The sequence below is a fragment of the Neomonachus schauinslandi genome, chromosome X (assembly GCF_002201575.2).
Source record: "Neomonachus schauinslandi chromosome X, ASM220157v2, whole genome shotgun sequence".
Taxonomy (NCBI): Eukaryota; Metazoa; Chordata; class Mammalia; order Carnivora; family Phocidae; genus Neomonachus; species Neomonachus schauinslandi.
In genome coordinates this window covers 30,807,319-30,826,701 of record NC_058419.1, presented here as the reverse complement: position 1 = coordinate 30,826,701, position 19,383 = coordinate 30,807,319, and the positions used below count along the sequence as shown (strand labels likewise).

Below are 19,383 nucleotides of genomic sequence, written 5' to 3'. Positions count from 1 at the left end.
AAGACGTACAGATGGCCACCAGACATGTGAAAAGATGTTCAGCATCACTCATCGTTGGGGAAATACAAATCAAAACCACAATTAGATAAATCACCTCATACCTGTCTGGATGACTAGTATCAAAAAGACAAGAAATATTGGGGCACCTGGCTGGCTCAGTCAGTGGAGCATGCAACTCTTGATCTCGGGGTTGTAAGTTTGAGCCCCACATTGGCTGTAGAGATTACTTAATAACAAAATCTTAGGAAAAAAAGGACAAGAAATATCAAGTGTTGGCGAGGATGTGGAGACAAGGGAACCCTCTTGCACCATTGGTGGGAATGTAAATTGGTACAGCCGCTATGGAAAACAATATGGAGGTTCCTCAAAAAATTAAAAATAGAACTGCCCTATGATCTAGCAATTCCACTTCTGGGTATTTACCTGAAGAAAATGAAAACCCTCATTTAAAAAGATACACGCACGCCTGTGTTTATTGCAGCATTATTTACAATGGCCAATTTCCAATAGCCAAGGGATAGAAGCAACAACCTAAGTGTCTACTGATAGATGGATAGATGAATGGATAAAGATGTGGTGTATATATATATATCTATATATATATATAGATATATATATATATATAGATGTGTATATATATATATATAGATATATATATATACACATATTATATGTATATAATATTACTCAGCCATAAAAAAGAATGAAATGTGGCCATTTGTGACAACATGGATGGAACCAAAGACAAATACCATATGATTTCTCTCATGTGGAATCTAAAAAACAAAAGGAACAAACAAAACCAAACTGAAACAGATTCACAGATACAGAGAACAAACTGATGGTTGCAGGGGATGGAGGATGGGTGAAGTAGGTGAAGGGAATTAAGTCATTCAAACTTTCAGTTATAAAATAAATAAGTCATGGAGATGAAAAGTACAGCATAGAGAATATAGCCAATAATATTGTAATAACTTTGTGTGGTGGCAGTTGGTAACTAGACTTATCAACGGGGATCACCGGGTAAGGTATATAAATGTCAAATCACTATGTTGTGCACCGGAAACTAATATCACATTGTAGGTCAACTATACTTCAATTAAATAAAAGCAAACAAACAAAAAAAGAGATGCTGTCGACGGAAAAAGAAGCCTGTAATGCTTTCAGGAGTTGAGTTCCCCTTTTCACACTGTTGGCTTCCTCTTGTTCCTAAGGAGGGGCCATAGGCATTTGGATTCTTGGTGGCCACTTTCCTAGTTCAGCCTTGAGAAATTCTGGGAAAGACCTTGAAGTCCTTCGCCTAAGTATCTCATTGAAACTGAGGAGAGGTCACCTTTTTTTCCTAACAGGTCCACATTCATTAGGCAGCCAAGCACACCCGAGGATCAATCAGGTAGACATGGTGGTAGTTTAGCCTAGAAATGGGGCTCATTCCACAGTGTAGATACAGACATTTAGACTTGAAAGTAGCTTTAGGAGGCAGTGGAATTAGACAGAATTGGGTTTGAACATTTGCCTCTTTGCCTTTCGGAGGTGTGTGACCCTGAGCAAGTCACTTAACCTCTCTGAGCTTCCAGTTCCTTGTTTGTAAAATGCTGGGGTAGGACCTACTTTGTGTGAATGGTGCGCGTATTCAAGGAGATGATGTTTGTAACGCATCTGGCACCACGTTAACGTTCAATAATTGTCAGCTTTTATTATTATTGTTAAGTTGAATCACGTGAAATTGTTGCTTTTTTAGGTCATATGGTTCAACCTAATATTACCCTCCATTTTGCCCCTGAGGAGACCAGATGGAGACCACGAAGGGAGACCTCTGCCTAAGGCCTGCTCCTTTATATTCCAGCCATTTGACAGTGTTCATGGCTGTCCACTCGTGATAAACACGGATTATCCCTTGTAATCAATGATGGGAGATTTCCTGGCCAACGTTTTGAAGTTTATAATCCTGAGGCTGACTGTGAACGGCAGGAGTGATTTCCTTTTCCCCTTTCCATCCTTTAGACAAAGCATTGCCATCATCAGACAAAACTGGGGCGTATATGTGCTTTGAAGCATATTGAAGGAGCGGCTTTCGGATAGTTTGTACATGTTAGGGGGGCTTATGCGACCATCTAAAGATCCTAAGTTGCTAAATGAGATAAACCCTTGAGGTCATTTTCAATCTTCGAATTGGAGGACCATTAACACGAGAGATAGGGATTCATAGATGATTTTTTAAAAATACAAGGCCAGGGGCGCCTGGGTGGGTCAGTCAGTAAGCAGCTGCCTTTGGCTCAGGTCATGATCCCAGGTCCTGGGATCGAGCCCGGCGTCGGGCTCCCTGCTCAGCAGGGGGCCTGCTTCTCCCTCTCCTTCTGCCTGCCACTTTGCCTACTTGTGCTCTCTCTCTATCTCTCTGTCAAATAAATAAATAAATAATAAAAACACAAGGTCAGTTTTAAGTGGCTGCCCTCCACCATTGTTTTAGCGATATCTACTAGTTTCCCAATCTGGCAAGTAGGAGGATCTGGCATCAAGTTTTGATTTTGTTTTTGTTTTTGGGCTTGTTGTTGTTAAAAAGAATGTTGATTTATGTGCTTTGGCATCAGATTAGATCTCTTTTATCACCCAGAGATAGCAAGTCTCACTAGGTGAATAAATTTAGCTGTTGTTCCATCCAGGCATCCAGAGAGGCAGGAGCTGAGTCCAACTCTCTTTTTCTACTGAGAAAGGAATCTGGAATTGGGAAAGGTGTGATCCAGCCAAATGAACATTGGTCCTGAGCGGGGAGGGACCAGTTCAGGACTCTGGCCTTGGTTTTTGATAAATTTTCAAAGAGGCCCAGATTCCCCAAGGGGTGGAGCAGAGTGTCCTACAGCAGCTACCAGGGGAATGAGTCACCACAGCTGAAAGTCACGTGGGAGCCATCAGCCTTATCTCATCAAGATCTGCTGGGAGGGATTTAGTTCCTTGTCTGATAGAGATGTGCTGGACTTGGTGATCATTGACAACTGGGGTTTCTCCTTTTTTTCATGCCAATTTAATATTGTTTACCTTAAACTTTGAAAGAGATTTTTTTTTAAAGATTTTATTTATTTGAGAGAGAGAGAGAGAAAGCACAAGCAGGGGGAGCGGCAGAGGGAGAGGGAGAAGCAAGCTCCCTACGAGCAGGGAGTCTGGTGTGGGGCTTGATCCCAGGACCCTGAGATCATGACCTGAGCCGAAGGCAGACGCTTCACCGACTGAGCCACCCAGGCGCCCCTGCAAGAGATTTTTAAAAATGATTTTGTTTTTCCCCCACTGTCTCTTTTCTCAGTTGTTATTATTATTATTTTAAAGATTTTATTTATTTATTTGACAGAGAGAGACACAGCGAGAGAGGGAACACAAGCAGGGGGAGTGGGAGAGGGAGAAGCAGGCTTCCTGCGGAGCAGGGAGCCCGATGCGGGGCTCAATCCCAGGACCCTGGGATCATGACCTGAGCAGAAGGCAGACGCCCATCGACTGAGCCACCCAGACGCCCCTCTCAGTTATTATTTATATGCCCCCAAGGACAAGGTTCAGATTAAGTACTAAAGTATTTTTTTAATTTAAAAAATTTGATTATAATAAAAATCTTTGTGTAATAAAATTCCTCAGCCTTCTCACTGGAACGGTATCTAATATAATAAGAGAACTGGGGTTTTTCCCATGATGATTCTAATTTATGGCATTTAACCATACATGTTCCGCCTGGTATCTTCAAAGAACAGAGGCTGCTTCTAAACAAGAATTATCAAGGATCCTTGGGTCAGGGTGGCTCCTTCAGGGGTATATAGGACTTGAGCTTAGTAAAATTGTGATGGTGAAATTTGCACTTGGAACTTTTGTGCCACCGTTACCGTGATCCTGGGGCTGGTCTTCACTTTCACAGGCTGAGAACCCTCATTTCCTCAGCACACATTCATCTCTCAAGGGCCAGTTCCTTACTTTGCCACAAGAACTGTCACGGTGAAAAAACATTCTAGAAAGCTTTCTGTTGGCGTAACTGGTGTGTTCCATCCCTGTAGGCAGCAACTATATAGAAAGCCAAATGATAAGTAGGTTTCTTGTGAAGGAATCAGAAATTAGTTGTGCAAATGTACTTGGCTAAGAGTAGCTAGAGGTCTCACTGAAGGTAGGCATAGCTTTGCCAGTGGACAGAAGTACTCATTGTCTGTGGGCCCAAATCCCCCTCTTTTTTCCCTGCCAGAAGTTTGCTCACACACCTTTGTTTGTCTTTTCTTCAGAGCTGACCAGCTGGCTCCCTTTTCAGAGTGCTGTCTTGCCTGGGCCTAAGAGATATTCAGTCTCTCTAACGTGACTTTTTTTCATGTCTTTGCTATGATTCATTAATGGTTGGTTTGCTAGCTACCTCTCTGAGAGCATCCTTATGTCTTGGTTTTGGGAGTATCTCACAGTTGCCCCCATGCTCAGCTGACCTCAGGCATGGGAAATGGCAGAGTAGCTCCTTAGGGGGGCAGATAGAGGTAAATGTGACAAATCTTCCCCTTCAGGGCCATCAGCACGTATATAAAAGGAAATGCTATCTCCAACTTGAGTCAGAAACCATTGCAAAACAGGAAGCTCCTTGGAGCTCTGATTAAAAGCAGCTTCATTCTTTTTTTTTTTTTTTTTAAAGATTTTATTTATTTGATAGAGAGAGACACAGTGAGAGAAGGAACACAAGCAGGGGGAGTGGGAGAGGGAGAAGCAGGCTTCCCGCTGAGCAGGGAGCCCGATGCGGGGCTCGATCCCAGGACCCCGGGATCATGACCTGAGCCGAAGGCAGACGCTTAACGACTGAGCCACCCAGGCACCCCAAAAGCAGCTTCATTCTTAATCCAACTCGGTCCGCTTGGGAAATGTTAATTTCCTAAAGAGCCCTCTAATCTCATTATTCTGAATCATACTGACCAGATTTGTGATTTGTATCTGTATGCCATCTATAAGTTGGCTTTCTGTAGTTCCACAAGCCCATCTACTTTTCAGAATAAGAGTGTGGTATACTCAGTGCATATAGCAACGTTTAAAATTTCTGTGTTTGTGTGAGGTAGTCAGAATGGTCAAACAGTACAGAAAGATGTTTAATGACGTCTCTCTTTGGTCCTCAGGGCCTCCTTTACTTTCTGTCCTCAGAAGTGACCAGGATTACTGGATTTTTTTTTTAAAGATTTTATTTATTTGACAGAGAGAGACACCGCGAGAGAGGGAACACAAGCAGGGGGAGTGGGAGAGGGAGAAGCAGGCTTCCCGCGGAGCAGGGAGCCCAATGCGGGGCTCGATCCCAGGACCCCGGGACCACGACCTGAGCCAAAGGCAGATGCCCAACGACTGAGCCCCCCAGGCGCCCCAGATTACTGGATCCTTAAAGCAGTTTTTACCTTGATCTTGATAGTATACTGCATCTAGTTAGGAAATGAATTTTTTTAAAGATTTATTTATTTTTAGGGAGAGAGAGGGAGAGAGAGGGAGCGCAAGGAGGAGGGGCAGAGAGAGAGAGGGAGAAAGAAACCCAAGCAGACTCCATGCTGAGCGCGGAGCCCGATGTGGGGCTCGATCTCACGACCCTGAGACCACGACCTGAGCCGAAACCAATAGACGCTTAACCGTCTGTGCCACCCAGGTGCCCCTAGGAATTTAATTTTGCTAATCTTACTGTGTTTCCTTTAAAATTGCTTTTAGACAGTTGATGTGTTAGCATGGTAGGTTTATAGGCAAATGTCATGATGTTTATACATTTAAAATGTGGGAAATTGTCTTTTATCTATACCAGGGTTTCTCAACGGTGGCACCACTGCCATTTGGTGTGGGCTAATTCTTTGCTATAGGGGGAGGGAAAGCTGTCCTGGGCACCGAGGCATGTTCAGTAGCATCCTTGGCATCTGCCTACCACATGCCAGTGGCTGCGCCCTCCTAAGTTGTGACAGTCAAGCACAGTCCCGGGATTGGGGCTGGGGGCAGGGAGAGCAAAATCACCGAGGTTGAGAGTCGCTGACCTGTGCCATCTGATAACCTTCCCTTTTTTTTTTTTTTTACACATTTGAACATGCTCATGTTTTATTACCTAAGTGTTTTGCTATATGTTTGCTAGAGCAATACCTTTTTACAATTTCCGAACCTTAGAAAATTGCTCCTGAAACCCGTCGTTCAAAAGAAGTGCCCCTGAACGAGAGGATTTGTCTGCAAGTGGGGTCCCAGTGCAGTACCAATGAAAGTGACAATCCTAGCATTTTGGTGGAGAAGTGCACCCCGCCCCCGGAAGGTAACCAGCGAAAGCACTGTTTGTTGGTACATGGGGGAGAAAGGCAAATTATCCATATGTTTATGTTCAGTGTTCGTTAATTCATTCAGTTTTCAAATATTTGCTGAGTCTGATAAGTTCCAGGCACGTGTACTAGGTGATAAATACGAGGACGTCCCTGCCTTCGAGGTGCTCACGACTTGACTAACTGTGCCTCAGAGTTCTATAGCATTTAATCACTCGGCATGTGATGTACACACATAGACATCCTCCCCTAAATTGAGCCTCAGAAGCTTATCTTGCGAAGCGAGCAAGGCATGGATTATTACCCCGCTCCATTTTATGAGCAAGAAGGGAACTGAGTGGGTTGCTCTAGGTCTTCAGATTACAGGTCCAGTGCCTTAAGAAAACCCCCAATACTGTCTTCCTCATTCGATAGAAAGATTAGCTTGATAGACAAGATGTTTTGGGGGAAAGATGTTAGAAAAGGAAAACGGGCCTACTGGCCTAGCTCCAGTTCAGGACGAGCCCTAGGAAAAGTGGCCACGTGGGCAGGTTGGGCCTTGGCCCCCAGGCCCCTTCCTGCCCATCACCCAGGTCCTGCTGGCTCTTGGGCTGCGTGCAGGGAGGAGCTTATCCTGATGAAGGGCAGGACTCCTGGAGCCTGGATGTCCACACTTAAGTCGCAGTGCTGCCAGGGAACAGCTGCGTGACCTTGAGCAGACGACTTAGCCCCTCCCTACTTCGCTTTGCTCAGCTGTAAAATGGGCTTGATGATAGCACCTGCCTCCCAGGACTGTCGAAAGGGTTACGGAAGTCAGTCTAGGCGAGGGGCTTAGAACAGTGCCTGGCAACGCGTGAAGGCTGGATGCATATCATCTAGTAATCCCATGTTGCCCCTTGTTTGGAGGGTCCCATCTCTCCCACTTCCAAACCTTAGCACTATGTGGCCCTTTCTCCAGGCCTTCCCCTCTACCTGCCTTGCACGGATCAGAAGTATATGAAGTCCCATTTGTAAAACTATAAAATTCAGTACTGCCACAAGGCTGGGAGCCTGGTTTGAAACAACTTACCGCCCCATTCTCATTTCTTTAGAAGTTTAATAAATAATACGAAAAAGCCTAAATTGTACTATGACATTAAAATGGTTGATGATGCCCCTGGATAATACTCCTTCAAGAATCCAGACATGATGCCTTAACTCAAAAGGCTATATTATAAAGGTAGGGATTTCAGATGATAAAGATTATATGGCTCCTAAAGTCTTAACACACAGTAAACAACTACCAAGAGTTATATTAATGCTGACTTTCCCCCAAGCTGCTTCAGGAAGAATGTTTGTTTCGTCTTTAAAAAAACAACATGTGTTAGTATTGGTCAAAAGACAGGAAGGTAAATTTTAACTCAATAGACTTGTTTTCTTTAAAGACAGGTAGATATATGGGTTGTTTGTGTTTTCACACTCCTTTAGGAACGCCATACTCATTTCCTACCACTGAAATATTATTTGACCATGAAACACTCTCTCCAGTTAGGAATACAAAGTTAGGGTCCCTCAGTGATAGTAAAGATATTTTCTTGGGATCTGGAGGTGAGAGAGAAAGTTGTAACAAGTTAGATTTGGGTTTTCTCCATCCTGGGTGCCTTCTGGGTAAAATGGTATGAGAAATTAGGAATTGGCTTTCTGGTAAAACACTCTCACCATCCCTCATGCCCCAGAGGGTTTGGCGGGTTTGGCTCACAGGGAAAGAAGCATCCTAAACCCTTGGCTGGGTCTTCTAGGTGATCCCGAGTCTGCTGTGACTGAACTACAGTGCGTTTGGCACAACCTGAGCTACATGAAGTGTACTTGGCTCCCTGGAAGGAATACAAGTCCAGACACCAACTATACTCTCTACTATTGGTGAGTGTGTATGGGAGACGTGAGGGGGAAGGACTGATTGTGATTGTTTGGGGAGCGTTGGGATCTAACCTACTTAAAAACCGAAACCGAAAAAAGAACATCCTGGTTTTGGGGGCTTTGTTTATCATGACTTTTTTAAGATTTTATTTATTTATTTTGAGACAGAGAGCATGAGCATGGGGAGGGGGGTGCAGAGGGAGAGAGAAAGTCTCCAGGAGACTCCCTGCTGAGCATGGAGCCCGACGCAGGGCTCGATCTCACCACCCCGAGATTGTGACCTGAGCAGAAACCAAGAGTCGGATGCTTAACCGACGGAGCCACCCAGGCATCCCCTAATTATCATTATTTTTAATTGAAGTATAAATTAATACACAATGTTATATTAGTTTCAGGTGTATGACATAGTAATTCAACAATTTTGTACATGACTCAGTGCTCACCTCGGTAAGTGCAGCTGTCACCTGTCACCATACCATGTTATTGCAGTATTACTGACTATATTGCCTATGCTGTGCTTTGCATCTCCCTGACTTATTTATTTTTTATTTAACTTATTTTTATTTAACTTATTTAACTAGAAGTGTATGCCTTTTAATCCCCTTTGTCTGTTTCACCCACCCTCCACCCACCTCCCCTCTGGCAACCACCAGTTTGTTCTCTGTATTTAAGAGTCTGTTTGTTTTGTTTTTTAGATTCTACATAGAAGTGAAATCATATGGTATTTGTCTGACTTCTTTCACTTACCATAATACCCTCTAGGTCCATCCATGTTGTTGCAAATGGCAAGATCTCATTTTTTTTTTTAACGGTAGTATTCCATTGTGTATATATACCACATATTCTTTTTACAAATCCAAGAAGATGGGCAGTTTGATTCAGTGGAAGGTGCATCTGCTTTTGGTGTCTACTTTCTTTAAAAAGTAACTGTAGATCCACAGGATGTTGCAAAAACTGTACAGGGAGATCCCAGGGCACCCTTCATGCAGCTTCTCCCGAAGGTAACATGGTCTGTAACTAGAAAGCAGTATCAAAACCAGAAAGTTGCTGTGGTTACAATCCACCCACCTTATTCAAATTTCACCAGTGTCACATGCCCTTGGGTGTGTGTGTGTGTGTGTGTGTGTGTGTGTGTGTGTGTGAGTTCTATGTAATTTTATCACACGTGTAAATATAGAACAGTTCCCTTACCACAAGGATCCCCTGAGTTGCTATTTTATGCCCATACCCTCTTCCCTTCCGCACCTCCCCCCGCCTTTCCCTCCCCCAAGTCTCTAGCCTCTGGCAATTACTAAACTCTTCTCCATCTCTATATTTTTGTCATTTCAAGAATGTTACTAGAATAGACATAGCATATAACTGTTTGAGGCTGACTTTTTAAAAAAAAAAAAAACACTCTGCATAATACCCTTGAGGTCCCTCCAAGTTGTGTGTATCAGTAGTTCATTTTTTCTTTTTTTATTCCATGGTGTGGATGTGCCAGTTTGTTTAAACATTTATTCATTGAAGGATATCTTGGTTCTTTCTAATTGTTTGCAGCTATGAGTAAAGCTGCTATAAATACTTACGTTCAGGTTTTTATGTGAGCATAACTTTTCATATCTCTGGAAGAAATGCCCAAGAGTGCAATTGCTGGGTCATATGGTAATTGCATATTTTGTGTTATAGCAAACTGCCAAACTATTTTCTAGGGTGGCTGTATCATTTTACATTCCCACCAGCAACGTATGAGTGATTGGTATCTACCTTTAAAAAGGAAAACAATATCATGCCCAGTGATAAAAAGTAAGTTGACTCAACACCTGAAACTAATGTAACATTGTATGTCAACTCTATATCAATTAAAAAAAAATTAAGGAACTGATGAGAAAACAACTATTAAAAAAAAAAAGTAGATTAGCTCCCCACAAAATAACATACCTGAGATTTGTGAGCACATCCACAAAATGTGTTAAATTTCTAAATTGATCTTTAAGCATTTCCTTTCTTTTAGAGCCTAGAATTATTAGCAGCGGAACAAGGAAGAAAGGACCAGGTTAATCAGTTCAATTCAGTAAGACTTTATTTGGCACACATTGTGGGTAAAGCACTGAATAGGCAGCAGAGATCAGAAACATGGCTCTTTGTTCATAAGTTTAAAATGTAGAGGGGGAGAGACAGCCCCCAGCCCAATTACCTGTGTAAAAATAACAGTGTATGATGAAGGCTAGCAGAGACACAAACGCTCTTTAGAAGCTAGGGTGGAGCTTGGGGGAGGTGGCAGGGCAAGGCTGCGGGGCTGGGATGAAGGGGTTGGACTGCACCCATGGGGGGTTTCTCTGAGCATGGGCGCTGGGGAAGAGCGGGGAGGAAGAAGGGCCATGTTCCGTCTGTGTGATATTGGGCTGGGGAAGAGGGAGAACTCGCGTCGGCAGTGTGCTCTCCCCATGGCCTTGTCCCTCCTTCTGTGCTTCATTCAGACTGTTTCTGAGAGAATGGGGTGCGGGGGGCCACGTCCAGGTCTTCTGAAACTATAGGATAAACATGGCCTTGGCTCCCGGAACGTCCATTTTGCCCGATGACGTGATGAGACGAATTTTTGGCGTCTCAAAGCGCTCTGCGAATCCCGGCATCGCAGGACTCTCTGGCCTGTCCCCTGCGGGCTGGCCGGGAAAAGCCCGCACTCTCCTCCCCTGCTGCGCGGGGTGCTCCCCGCCGAGTCCGCCTGGGAAGCCCGACGGCACTGAGACCGTGTGGCTCAGTCTCGAGGGTGGTTTTATTCTCCTGAGATCAACAATTCTCGTTTGAGGTTTTGTAGTTTCACTTGCCCACTTGTGGTACTTGTTTCTCCTTCCATTAAAGCCCTGCAGTGGCTCCCTGGTGGCTTTGGGATAGAGTCCAAACTCCTCAGCACTACGGACAAAAGTCCTTTCTGACCTGGCTCCTTCCGCCCCATCTGGCCCCAGCCTCCTCCTCCTCCTCCCTCTGTGCACTTCCACCCTCTCGCATCCTCCCTGCCGTCCAGCCCGCGCCCAGCGCCTTTCAGTTCCTCAAACAGACCCTTCGGCCACTCGAACGGAACAGTGGCAGCACGCCGCGTCCCCGCGCAGTGAGGACCTCGTCCTTTCACCTGGACACCTCTGCTTTGTCCTCAGCTCAGCTCAGACATCACTTCCCTTCCAGAAAGCCTCCCTTGACCTCTCATATCTAGATACGTGCTGGGTCATCGTGTCCCGCGGTACCTTGCACTTTCCTGTGTCATCGTACTCAGCACATTGTGTTGTCACTTCCTGTTTACTTAGCGGTAGCCCTCCCCAGGCTGCCGTCTCCCTTGAGAGCTGAGGCTGTGTCTTGTTACCCTCAGGGCCCGACACGTGGTAGGGCCTCCAGAAATAAGGTTGAAATGCGTGGTAGGTTCCAAAGCTTAGAGAACATTTGGGATTAGCGTGAGGACTTAGGAGGGGTAAGCAACTCAGGAGCATTATGGTCCAGGAGGAGAAAGAGAGAAGGACCGAGTCGGTCGGACTCCCCCAAGGAATTGCTAGTGAAGGGGCCAGAGAACTAAGCCCTACGAGGAGTAGCCTGGCTCGGAAGATGTTGCTCGGAAGAAGTCTGGGGAGAGCCGTTCGTACAGGCTTTTAAGATGTCTTAGAAGTTGGTAGCATCCCTGTGTTTATTATGCTGTTAACTTCTCTTGCTTTCCCTGGAGTAGTTATTGGTAAAATCGCAGGGAAAACCTTTAGAATCTGTGTCTACAGAAGGTGCAGGGGAAGGAAGGAAAAGCGTGAAAACCGTCCCTCATTTCATGGCCGCCCGTGCCAGAAAGCAATCCAGATGCAGGAGTCCGCGCGGGGCTGGAGGAGAACAGGGGCCCAGTCCTTGGAGTTCTTCTGAGCCAAAGATAGGGAAGTGCCTTGAGGCGTGTACTAGCACAAAACAAGTCTGTGCCAATGGCAAAACCTGCGCCCCCTCTGGGTGAATAAATTATAAAAAAAATTGGCCCCACCAATTGGAACAAGCATTCTTCTTCCTCTCGGTTGAAAGATTCCTCTTCCTCTGGGCTGATGCAGCATCTTGCCAGAGCTGAGAGCAGATGGTGCTTGGGCTGGCTATCAGCCCTCAGTTGATGCCCCTGTGCAGAGTAGAACCTGCAGCCATTGGGGGTGGCTCACAAAGCCATCCTAAGAGAGTGTGGTTCACTGATGCCCGAGGGGGCGGGTGTCAGGGACACCACTTCTTGTCATGTGTGTTCCCAGCATCGGTCATCAGCGTGGACTCTTTCTGTAGTACATACGACCTGTGCTGTCCGATACGGAAGCCACAACTCCCCTGTAACTACTTAGATACGACTTTAAATTAATTAAAATTAAGTCGAATTAAAACTTCAGTTGCTCAGTCTTACTGGTCACTTTCACACGTGGCCAGTGGCTCCTGCCTTGGACAGCACAGATAGAAAACATTTCTGTAATCCCAGAAAATTTCCTCGGACAGTGCTGGTACAGATTCTATATTCTTCTGCCCTCAGCACTCCGCAGCTTATTCTTTTAACAGATTATTCTGTTAAATGGGCATAGTAATATTAGTGCTACCTCGTAAGGTTGGGGTAAGGGCTGTTATTGGGTGAGAAGTATTTGGAGCTGTGCCCAACTGCTACCACATACAGAGTAAGTGATGAGTGTGTGAGAGCTGTATATTTTTTTTATTACTATTATTCATCCCCACTCCCTTGTAGATGTAGCCGGTACGCATCGGTGGCTTCTTCCCCCACTTGGAAGAATTAGCAGCTAGTCCTTACCTCCTCTACCCCTGCCCTCCCCTAGAGAGATCCTTTCCAATCAAAACCACAAAAGAAAGGCAGATGCTTGGGTCATTCATTATCAAGCACTTGGACTTGGTTTAGGTACCAGTTATTTAACCAATCCTTAAATCATGTCAAACGAACTGCCAGAGACTGTTTCCCTACTCCCCAGTTAGAAACTGGAATCACTTTGAAGCCCCAGGGCAATGACTTGTGGTTCTGCAGGGCTAGTCTGGCATTGAAAGGAAAGCTTGGGGGAGGTGGCAGGGCAAGGCTGGGGGGCTTAACAGCTACAGACTAGGGGCGCCTGGGGGGCTCAGTCAGTTAAGCGTCTGTCTTCAGCTCAGGTCATGATCCTCGGGTCCTGGGATCAAGCCCCATGTCAGGCTCCCAGCTCAGCAGGGAGTCTGCTTCTCCCTCTCCCTCCTCTCTCCCCAGCTTGTATTCTCTCTCTCTCAAATAAATAAATAAATTCTTTAAAAAAAAAAAAGTAGCCACAGACTAGCTCTGCCAATGAATTTTAGGGCATTTCTTACCACATTAATCATCTTCAGAGTTGGGGAAATTGTCTTTAAATCTGTCCATTTCCTCCTTATGTCTATAGTGTGATTCTGTGGAGGATTTCAGTGTCTGAATCTTCACAGGAAGCACCTGAATGCCTTCTGGCTCAGGTTCTTATCTAGTATTTTGCAAGAAGTCCCCAAAAGTTGTCTGTTCAAAACCCAGTATTTCCCCTTTTGTTATTTTGTCCGAATTACAACAACAAAATTTTTTTTTTTTAAAGATTTTATTTATTTATTTGACAGAGAGAGACACAGCGAGAGAGGGAACACAAGCAGGGGGAGTGGGAGAGGGAGAAGCAGGCTCCATGCAGAGCAGGGAGCCCGATGCGGGACTCGATCCCAGGACCCTGGGATCATGACCTGAGCCGAAGGCAGTCGCTTAACCGACTGAGCCACCCAGGCGCCCACAACAACAAAATTTTTTGAAAAATTTCTTATCTGGGGTCCATGAGAGTATGTGAAACACCCAAGGTACAGAAGTGACAAAGGAATCTTAAAGATTGCCCATTAGAGAAGTTCCTTTCACTGGTTGAAAAAAATTAATTTTCTGCCTAGTTTTTTTTTTTAAGTTATGTAACAAAAGTGTCATAAATTTCTTCAGTTTCTGTTTCTGGGTGTGGGTGAAAAACATTCCAGGCCTGTCTGATCTAAAAACTAACCATGGCACTAACTTAGAAACTACAGTTTCTAAGACTGAACCACAGGGGCCTACAACTAGGAGAAAAACTTTATGTACCATCTCTTAAGGGACAAGAGCATCTTCTGTATTTTCTTTAAAGATTTTACTTATTTGAGAGCGAGAAAGCACAAGCAGAGGGAGCGACAGAGGGAGAGGGAGAAGCAGGCTCCCTGCAGGGCTCGATCCCAGGATCCTGGGATCATGACCTGAGCCGAAGGCAGACGCTTCACCGACTGAGCCACCCAGGCGCCCTGCATTTTCTGTATTTAAATACTTCTTTGCATAGCCTTTGAAGGAGTAAATACATTAGATCTGAGTTCTGGGGTTTGTTTTTAAAGACTTTGTTTTTGTAGAGAAGTTTTAGATTTACAACAAAACTGAGGGGAAGGTACAGAGATTTCCCATGTACCCTCTGCCCCCACCATTCATGGCCTCCCCCATTATCTGCATCCCCCCCCCCCCCCCCCAGGGTGGTACATTTGACACAACTGATGAACCTACGTTGATACATCCTAACCACTCACAGTCCATACTTTACCTTCAGGCTCCCTCTTGGTGTCGTCTGTACTGTGGGTTTGGACAAATGTATAATGACACGTGTCTGTCATCATAGCCTCGTACAGAGTATTTTCATTGCCCTCAAACTCCTCTGTCCTCTCCCTGTTCATCTTTCCCTCCGCAGCCCCTACAGCACTGATCCTTCATTGTCTCCACAGTGCTGCCTTTTCCAGAGGGTCCTGTGGTTCGGGATCCTACAGCATGCAGCCTTTTCAGATTGATTGGCTTCTTTCACTTCATAATGCGCGTTTACATTTCCTCCGTGTCTTTTCCTGGCTTGATACCTCTTTTTTACCATGCTGAATAATATTCCGTTGTCTGGGTGCACTGCAGTTTAAATATCCACCTGCTGAAAGATGTCTTCGTCGCTTCTGAGTCTTGGCCGTTATGAATAAAGCTGCTGTAAACATCTGTGTGCAGTGTTTCGCATGGACATAAGTTTTTGACTCCTTTAGGTAAATACCGGGGAATGTGATGGCTGATCATATGGTAAGAGTATGTGGCGTTTTGTAAGAAACTACCAAACTCTGCCCGCAGAGTGGCTGCAGTATCTTGCATTCCCGCCAGCAGCGAGAGAGCATGCTTGTCGCTCCATGTCCCCCCGCCCCCCCCCCCCCGCCCCCGGCATTTGCTGATGGCACTGCTCTGGGTCATGGCCATTCTAATAGGTGTGTGTAGTGACATCTTGTTGTTGTAATTTGCATTTCCCTGATGACATGGTGCGGAACATCTTTTCAGACGCTTCTTTGCCATCTATATTTCTTCTTTGGTGAGGTGCCTGTTTTCTTATTGTTTTAAGAATTCTGTGTATATTTGGGGTAGCAGTCCTTTATCAGATGTGTCTTTTGCAAATATTTTCTCTGAGTCTGTGGCTTGTTTTCTTATCCTCTTACTACTGATTTTTGCAGGGCCGAAGTTTTTAATTTTAACGAAGCCCAGCTGACTGATTATTTCTTTTCTAGATCCTGTCTTCGGTCTTGTATCTAAAAAGTCGTCACCACGCTGCAGCTCATCTAGCTTTTTCCCTATGTCATCTCCTAAGAGTTTTATGGTTTTGCACTTTACATTTAGGTTTGTGATCCATTGTGAGTCTAGTTTTGTGAGTGGCGTAAGGACTGTGTCTAAATTCATTGTTTTGCATATGGACATCTGTCTAGTTGTTCCAGCACCATTTGTTGAAGAGACTGTCTTTGCCCCCTTGTCAAAGATCAGTTGACTGTATTTATGAGAGTATCTGATGTGCAAAAGAATCCTCTGGAGAATCGCTGTCAAAATGCTGATGCCTCGGCCCTGGGCAGAACCTGTAAGTAGGATTCCCGGGAGAGGGCTTGAGGGATCTGCACTTTATACAGCTACAGATGACTCGGAGGTAATAAGTCAAGGGTTTGGGACTCGTCACTGTTAGGTCATTCTTAAAATTGCCTTCCTTTTCTGTAGAACCTTTGCACAGCTCCCATTATGGCTGAGGTAGGGCTTGACTCTGGCTTCTGCCAGCTACTATAAGACAGAACCCTCTGACACCCTAGACAGAGAAGCGTCACGAGCACCTTCCGTGGGCCCGCACCGCACTGGGTGCTAATGCTCACTGGGGAAAGGTGTGTGTAGAGGTTCGGGATGGGAAATAAGGTGCCAGCATTGCTGCTTATTGAAGGCATTTAAAGCCACACCTGGAGTAAGACACGTAGAAAACCATTGTGTTCTGGAACATTGATCTGGCAGGGGTCAGAGGGCACTAATAATGAAGGTCAGAGAGGTCCTTCTGGAAAGGACATGAAGCCCGAAGTGATGAGGGCATGAAACAGGGTGAGGGTTCCAGGAATGTCGCAGGAGAGAATCCAAGAAGCTTTGCGAAGGAAGAAGTAACAGAATTTGGTGACAGAATATGGGGAAAGGGGAGGGGGGAAAGGGTGATTTCAAAGGCCGTAATCAAGGAGTCCAGAGAAAACGTGCTCTCACTGATGGGAATGGGGAAGGTCAGAAGACAGGCAGTTTGGCAGGGAAGAGAGGGCATAAGGGCGTTGACTTTGAGGCCAGAGTGGAGGACTCAAATGGAGCAGTTAGAAATCTGGGACTAGCTCCAAGGAATCCCCAGTGTAGAAATTCTAGTCAAGGGACAGACATGATAAACTGGGGGAGAATGGATGAGAGAGTAAGCGGTAGAAAGGAATGTGCAGAGGGCGGAGGACTGAATGTGAATCCTCTGAAAAGGGGAAAGGGAGGAGAAGCCATGACAACAAGGCAGGCAGGCAGAAGGGCCAGAGGAGAACCATGGAATTCAGCAGATGAGGCATTTTCAAGAAGTCTGAAACTTCTTATGCTGGCCTCATAACATCTCTCATACAGAAGATGAAAAGGAGTCAGAGCTCCTACAGTTTCCATAGCTGTTGAAAGCACCAGTGTTGGGGCGCCTGGGTGGCTCATTCGGTGAAGTGTCTGCCTTCGGCTCAGGTCATGATCCCCAGGGTCCTGGGATTGAGCCCCCATCTGGCTCTCTGCTCAGCGGGGAGCCTGCTTCTCCCTCTCCCTCTGCCTGCCACTCCCCCTGCTTGTGTGCTCTCTGTCTCTTCCTCTGACAAATAAATAAAATCTTTAAAAAAAAAGAAAGAAAGAAAATACAAGTGTTTGGGGCGCCTGGCTGGGCGACTCTTGATCTCAGGGTCGTGAGTTCGAGCCCCACATTGGGTGTAGAGCTTACTTAAAAAAAAAGAAAAGAAGAAAGTACCAGTGTTCATCAAAAAGGAACATTCATTTCTTCCTAGAGTATGAAATGGAGCCACATTATAAAATAGGGTTTTAAGAAAAGTTTTCTTTCCATATTGCAAATGTTCCCTTTCATGGTCCTCTTCAGCCATTTAAAAGAAAACAAACGTCTGCCTTTGTTTCCTAAACACCTTGTGAAAAATAATCCAGAAGGTTGTCTCATTATATCTTGCAGGCACAGCAGCCTGGAAAAAATTCTTCAATGTGAAGACATCTATAGGGAAGGTCAACACATTGGTTGTTCCTTTGCTCTGACTAATTTGAAGGATTCCAGTTTTGAACAACACAGTGTCCAAATAGTGGTCAAGGATAATGCAGGAAAAATTAGACCATCCTTCAATATAGTGCCTTTAACTTCTCATGGTAAGTTTTAGAAATCCTGTACAACAGTGTGGATAAAAGTGTTACGTCTTTTGAACAGTCAATACAGAGAATAAAAAAGGGATGACTTTGGTTTTAAGATTTTCCCAGGGAAAAAAAAAAAAAAGAACTGTATTTATGTATACCTTTATTTGATTTTTTTTAAAGCAGCAGGCTTGGAAATTCTAGTATTTCTTGAGTGTATGTGCCACATGCTTTGCTCTTGTTTGCTTCTGAGTGTGCCAAGACTTCGAACACGCAGTCAGTTGTAGAACCGAGACTGGAACCAGGCTCTGACTCTTCTTTTAAAGCTCATTTTGCTCTTCTTCCTGGAGATTAGTGGCGACATAAAGGGAGATCCTTCTCAGCTGGAAGATGATATCTTCAAGTTGTGTTCTGCTCATCTTCCATTCTCTTCTGTCACTTAGTCTCAAGTGTAGTTGACTCCTGAAAAACTAAATTGACTAGGCTAATTTTTTTTTACTTTAATTGTGGTTATAATCACATAACATTAGATTTCCCATCGTAACCATTTCTAAGCATACAGTTCAGTAATGTTAAGTATATTTACATTGTTGTGCAACAGATCTCCAGAACTTTCTCACCTTTTGAAACTGAAATTCGATGCCCCCTAAACACTAATTTCCCCTCCCGTAGCCCTTGGTAACCAGCTTTCTCTTTTCTGTTTCTATGATTCTGACTATTTTAGATCCCTCATATGGGTGGAATCCTACAGTGTTTGTCCTTTTATGATGGGCTTATTTCACTTAGTCTAATGTCCTTGAGGTTTGTCCATGTTGCAGTATGTGACAGAGACTAGGCTAATGTTTTAATTGTGGTCTTTGATTGACGCAAGTGAGTGGCAGCTGAGGAAACCCCTGGTGCCCCTCATTATCCATTAGGCGGATGCACATCTGGACCCAAGTGCTTCTTTTCTTTATTCTCTGTGTCACAGCTGGATATCCTGATTATACCCCAGCCGTGTTCTAACCGGATCGATGCAGGTCAGAGTTCACGTCATCTGCCAGACACCCCAGAGATGTTCTTTGGATCCATTTTATGAGCAGTTTAAAATAAGCTTTCTACATTAATCGTGACCTTCATTATGTCTACCCATATATGAACCTCATCACAAATACTCTGGAAGCTAATTTGTGTTCTTCTGTTTCTGTCTTTCAGTGAAACCTGATCCCCCACATATTAAACGTCTCTTCTTCCAAAATGGTAACTTGTATGTGCAATGGAAGAATCCACAGAATTTTTACAGCAGATGTTTATCTTATCAAGTAGAAGTCAATAACAGCCAAACTGAGACGAATGATATTTTCTACGTAAGTTTTTCCTAGCTAGTTGATTTTATTTGGATATTTTTCTTTCACTTGAATTTCTTGTAGGGTAAGAAATGGAAACATCAGTGAAATGTAGCTCTTAGATTTGTCACCTGATGATGATGATGATGGTGATGATGAAATTTCTTGTCTGAAATAGGGCATGGTGGAAGGTTTGATGGTTTATGGTAGGAGCATTAGCTGTAAGATTCAA

The 19,383-nt window shown here is 44.6% G+C and overlaps 1 protein-coding gene across 1 annotated transcript in view; it reads left to right on the top strand.

Moving 5' to 3' along the window:
• Positions 1 to 19,383, top strand: part of IL13RA1 (interleukin 13 receptor subunit alpha 1) — a 51,223-nt gene that overhangs the window by 8,209 nt on the left and 23,631 nt on the right. The window contains exons 3-6 of the mRNA XM_044911515.1: positions 6,127 to 6,265; positions 8,027 to 8,147; positions 17,657 to 17,844; positions 19,021 to 19,172. Of these exons, the coding sequence (XP_044767450.1) occupies positions 6,127 to 6,265; positions 8,027 to 8,147; positions 17,657 to 17,844; positions 19,021 to 19,172 (600 nt within the window). The remainder of the gene's footprint in view (positions 1 to 6,126; positions 6,266 to 8,026; positions 8,148 to 17,656; positions 17,845 to 19,020; positions 19,173 to 19,383) is intronic.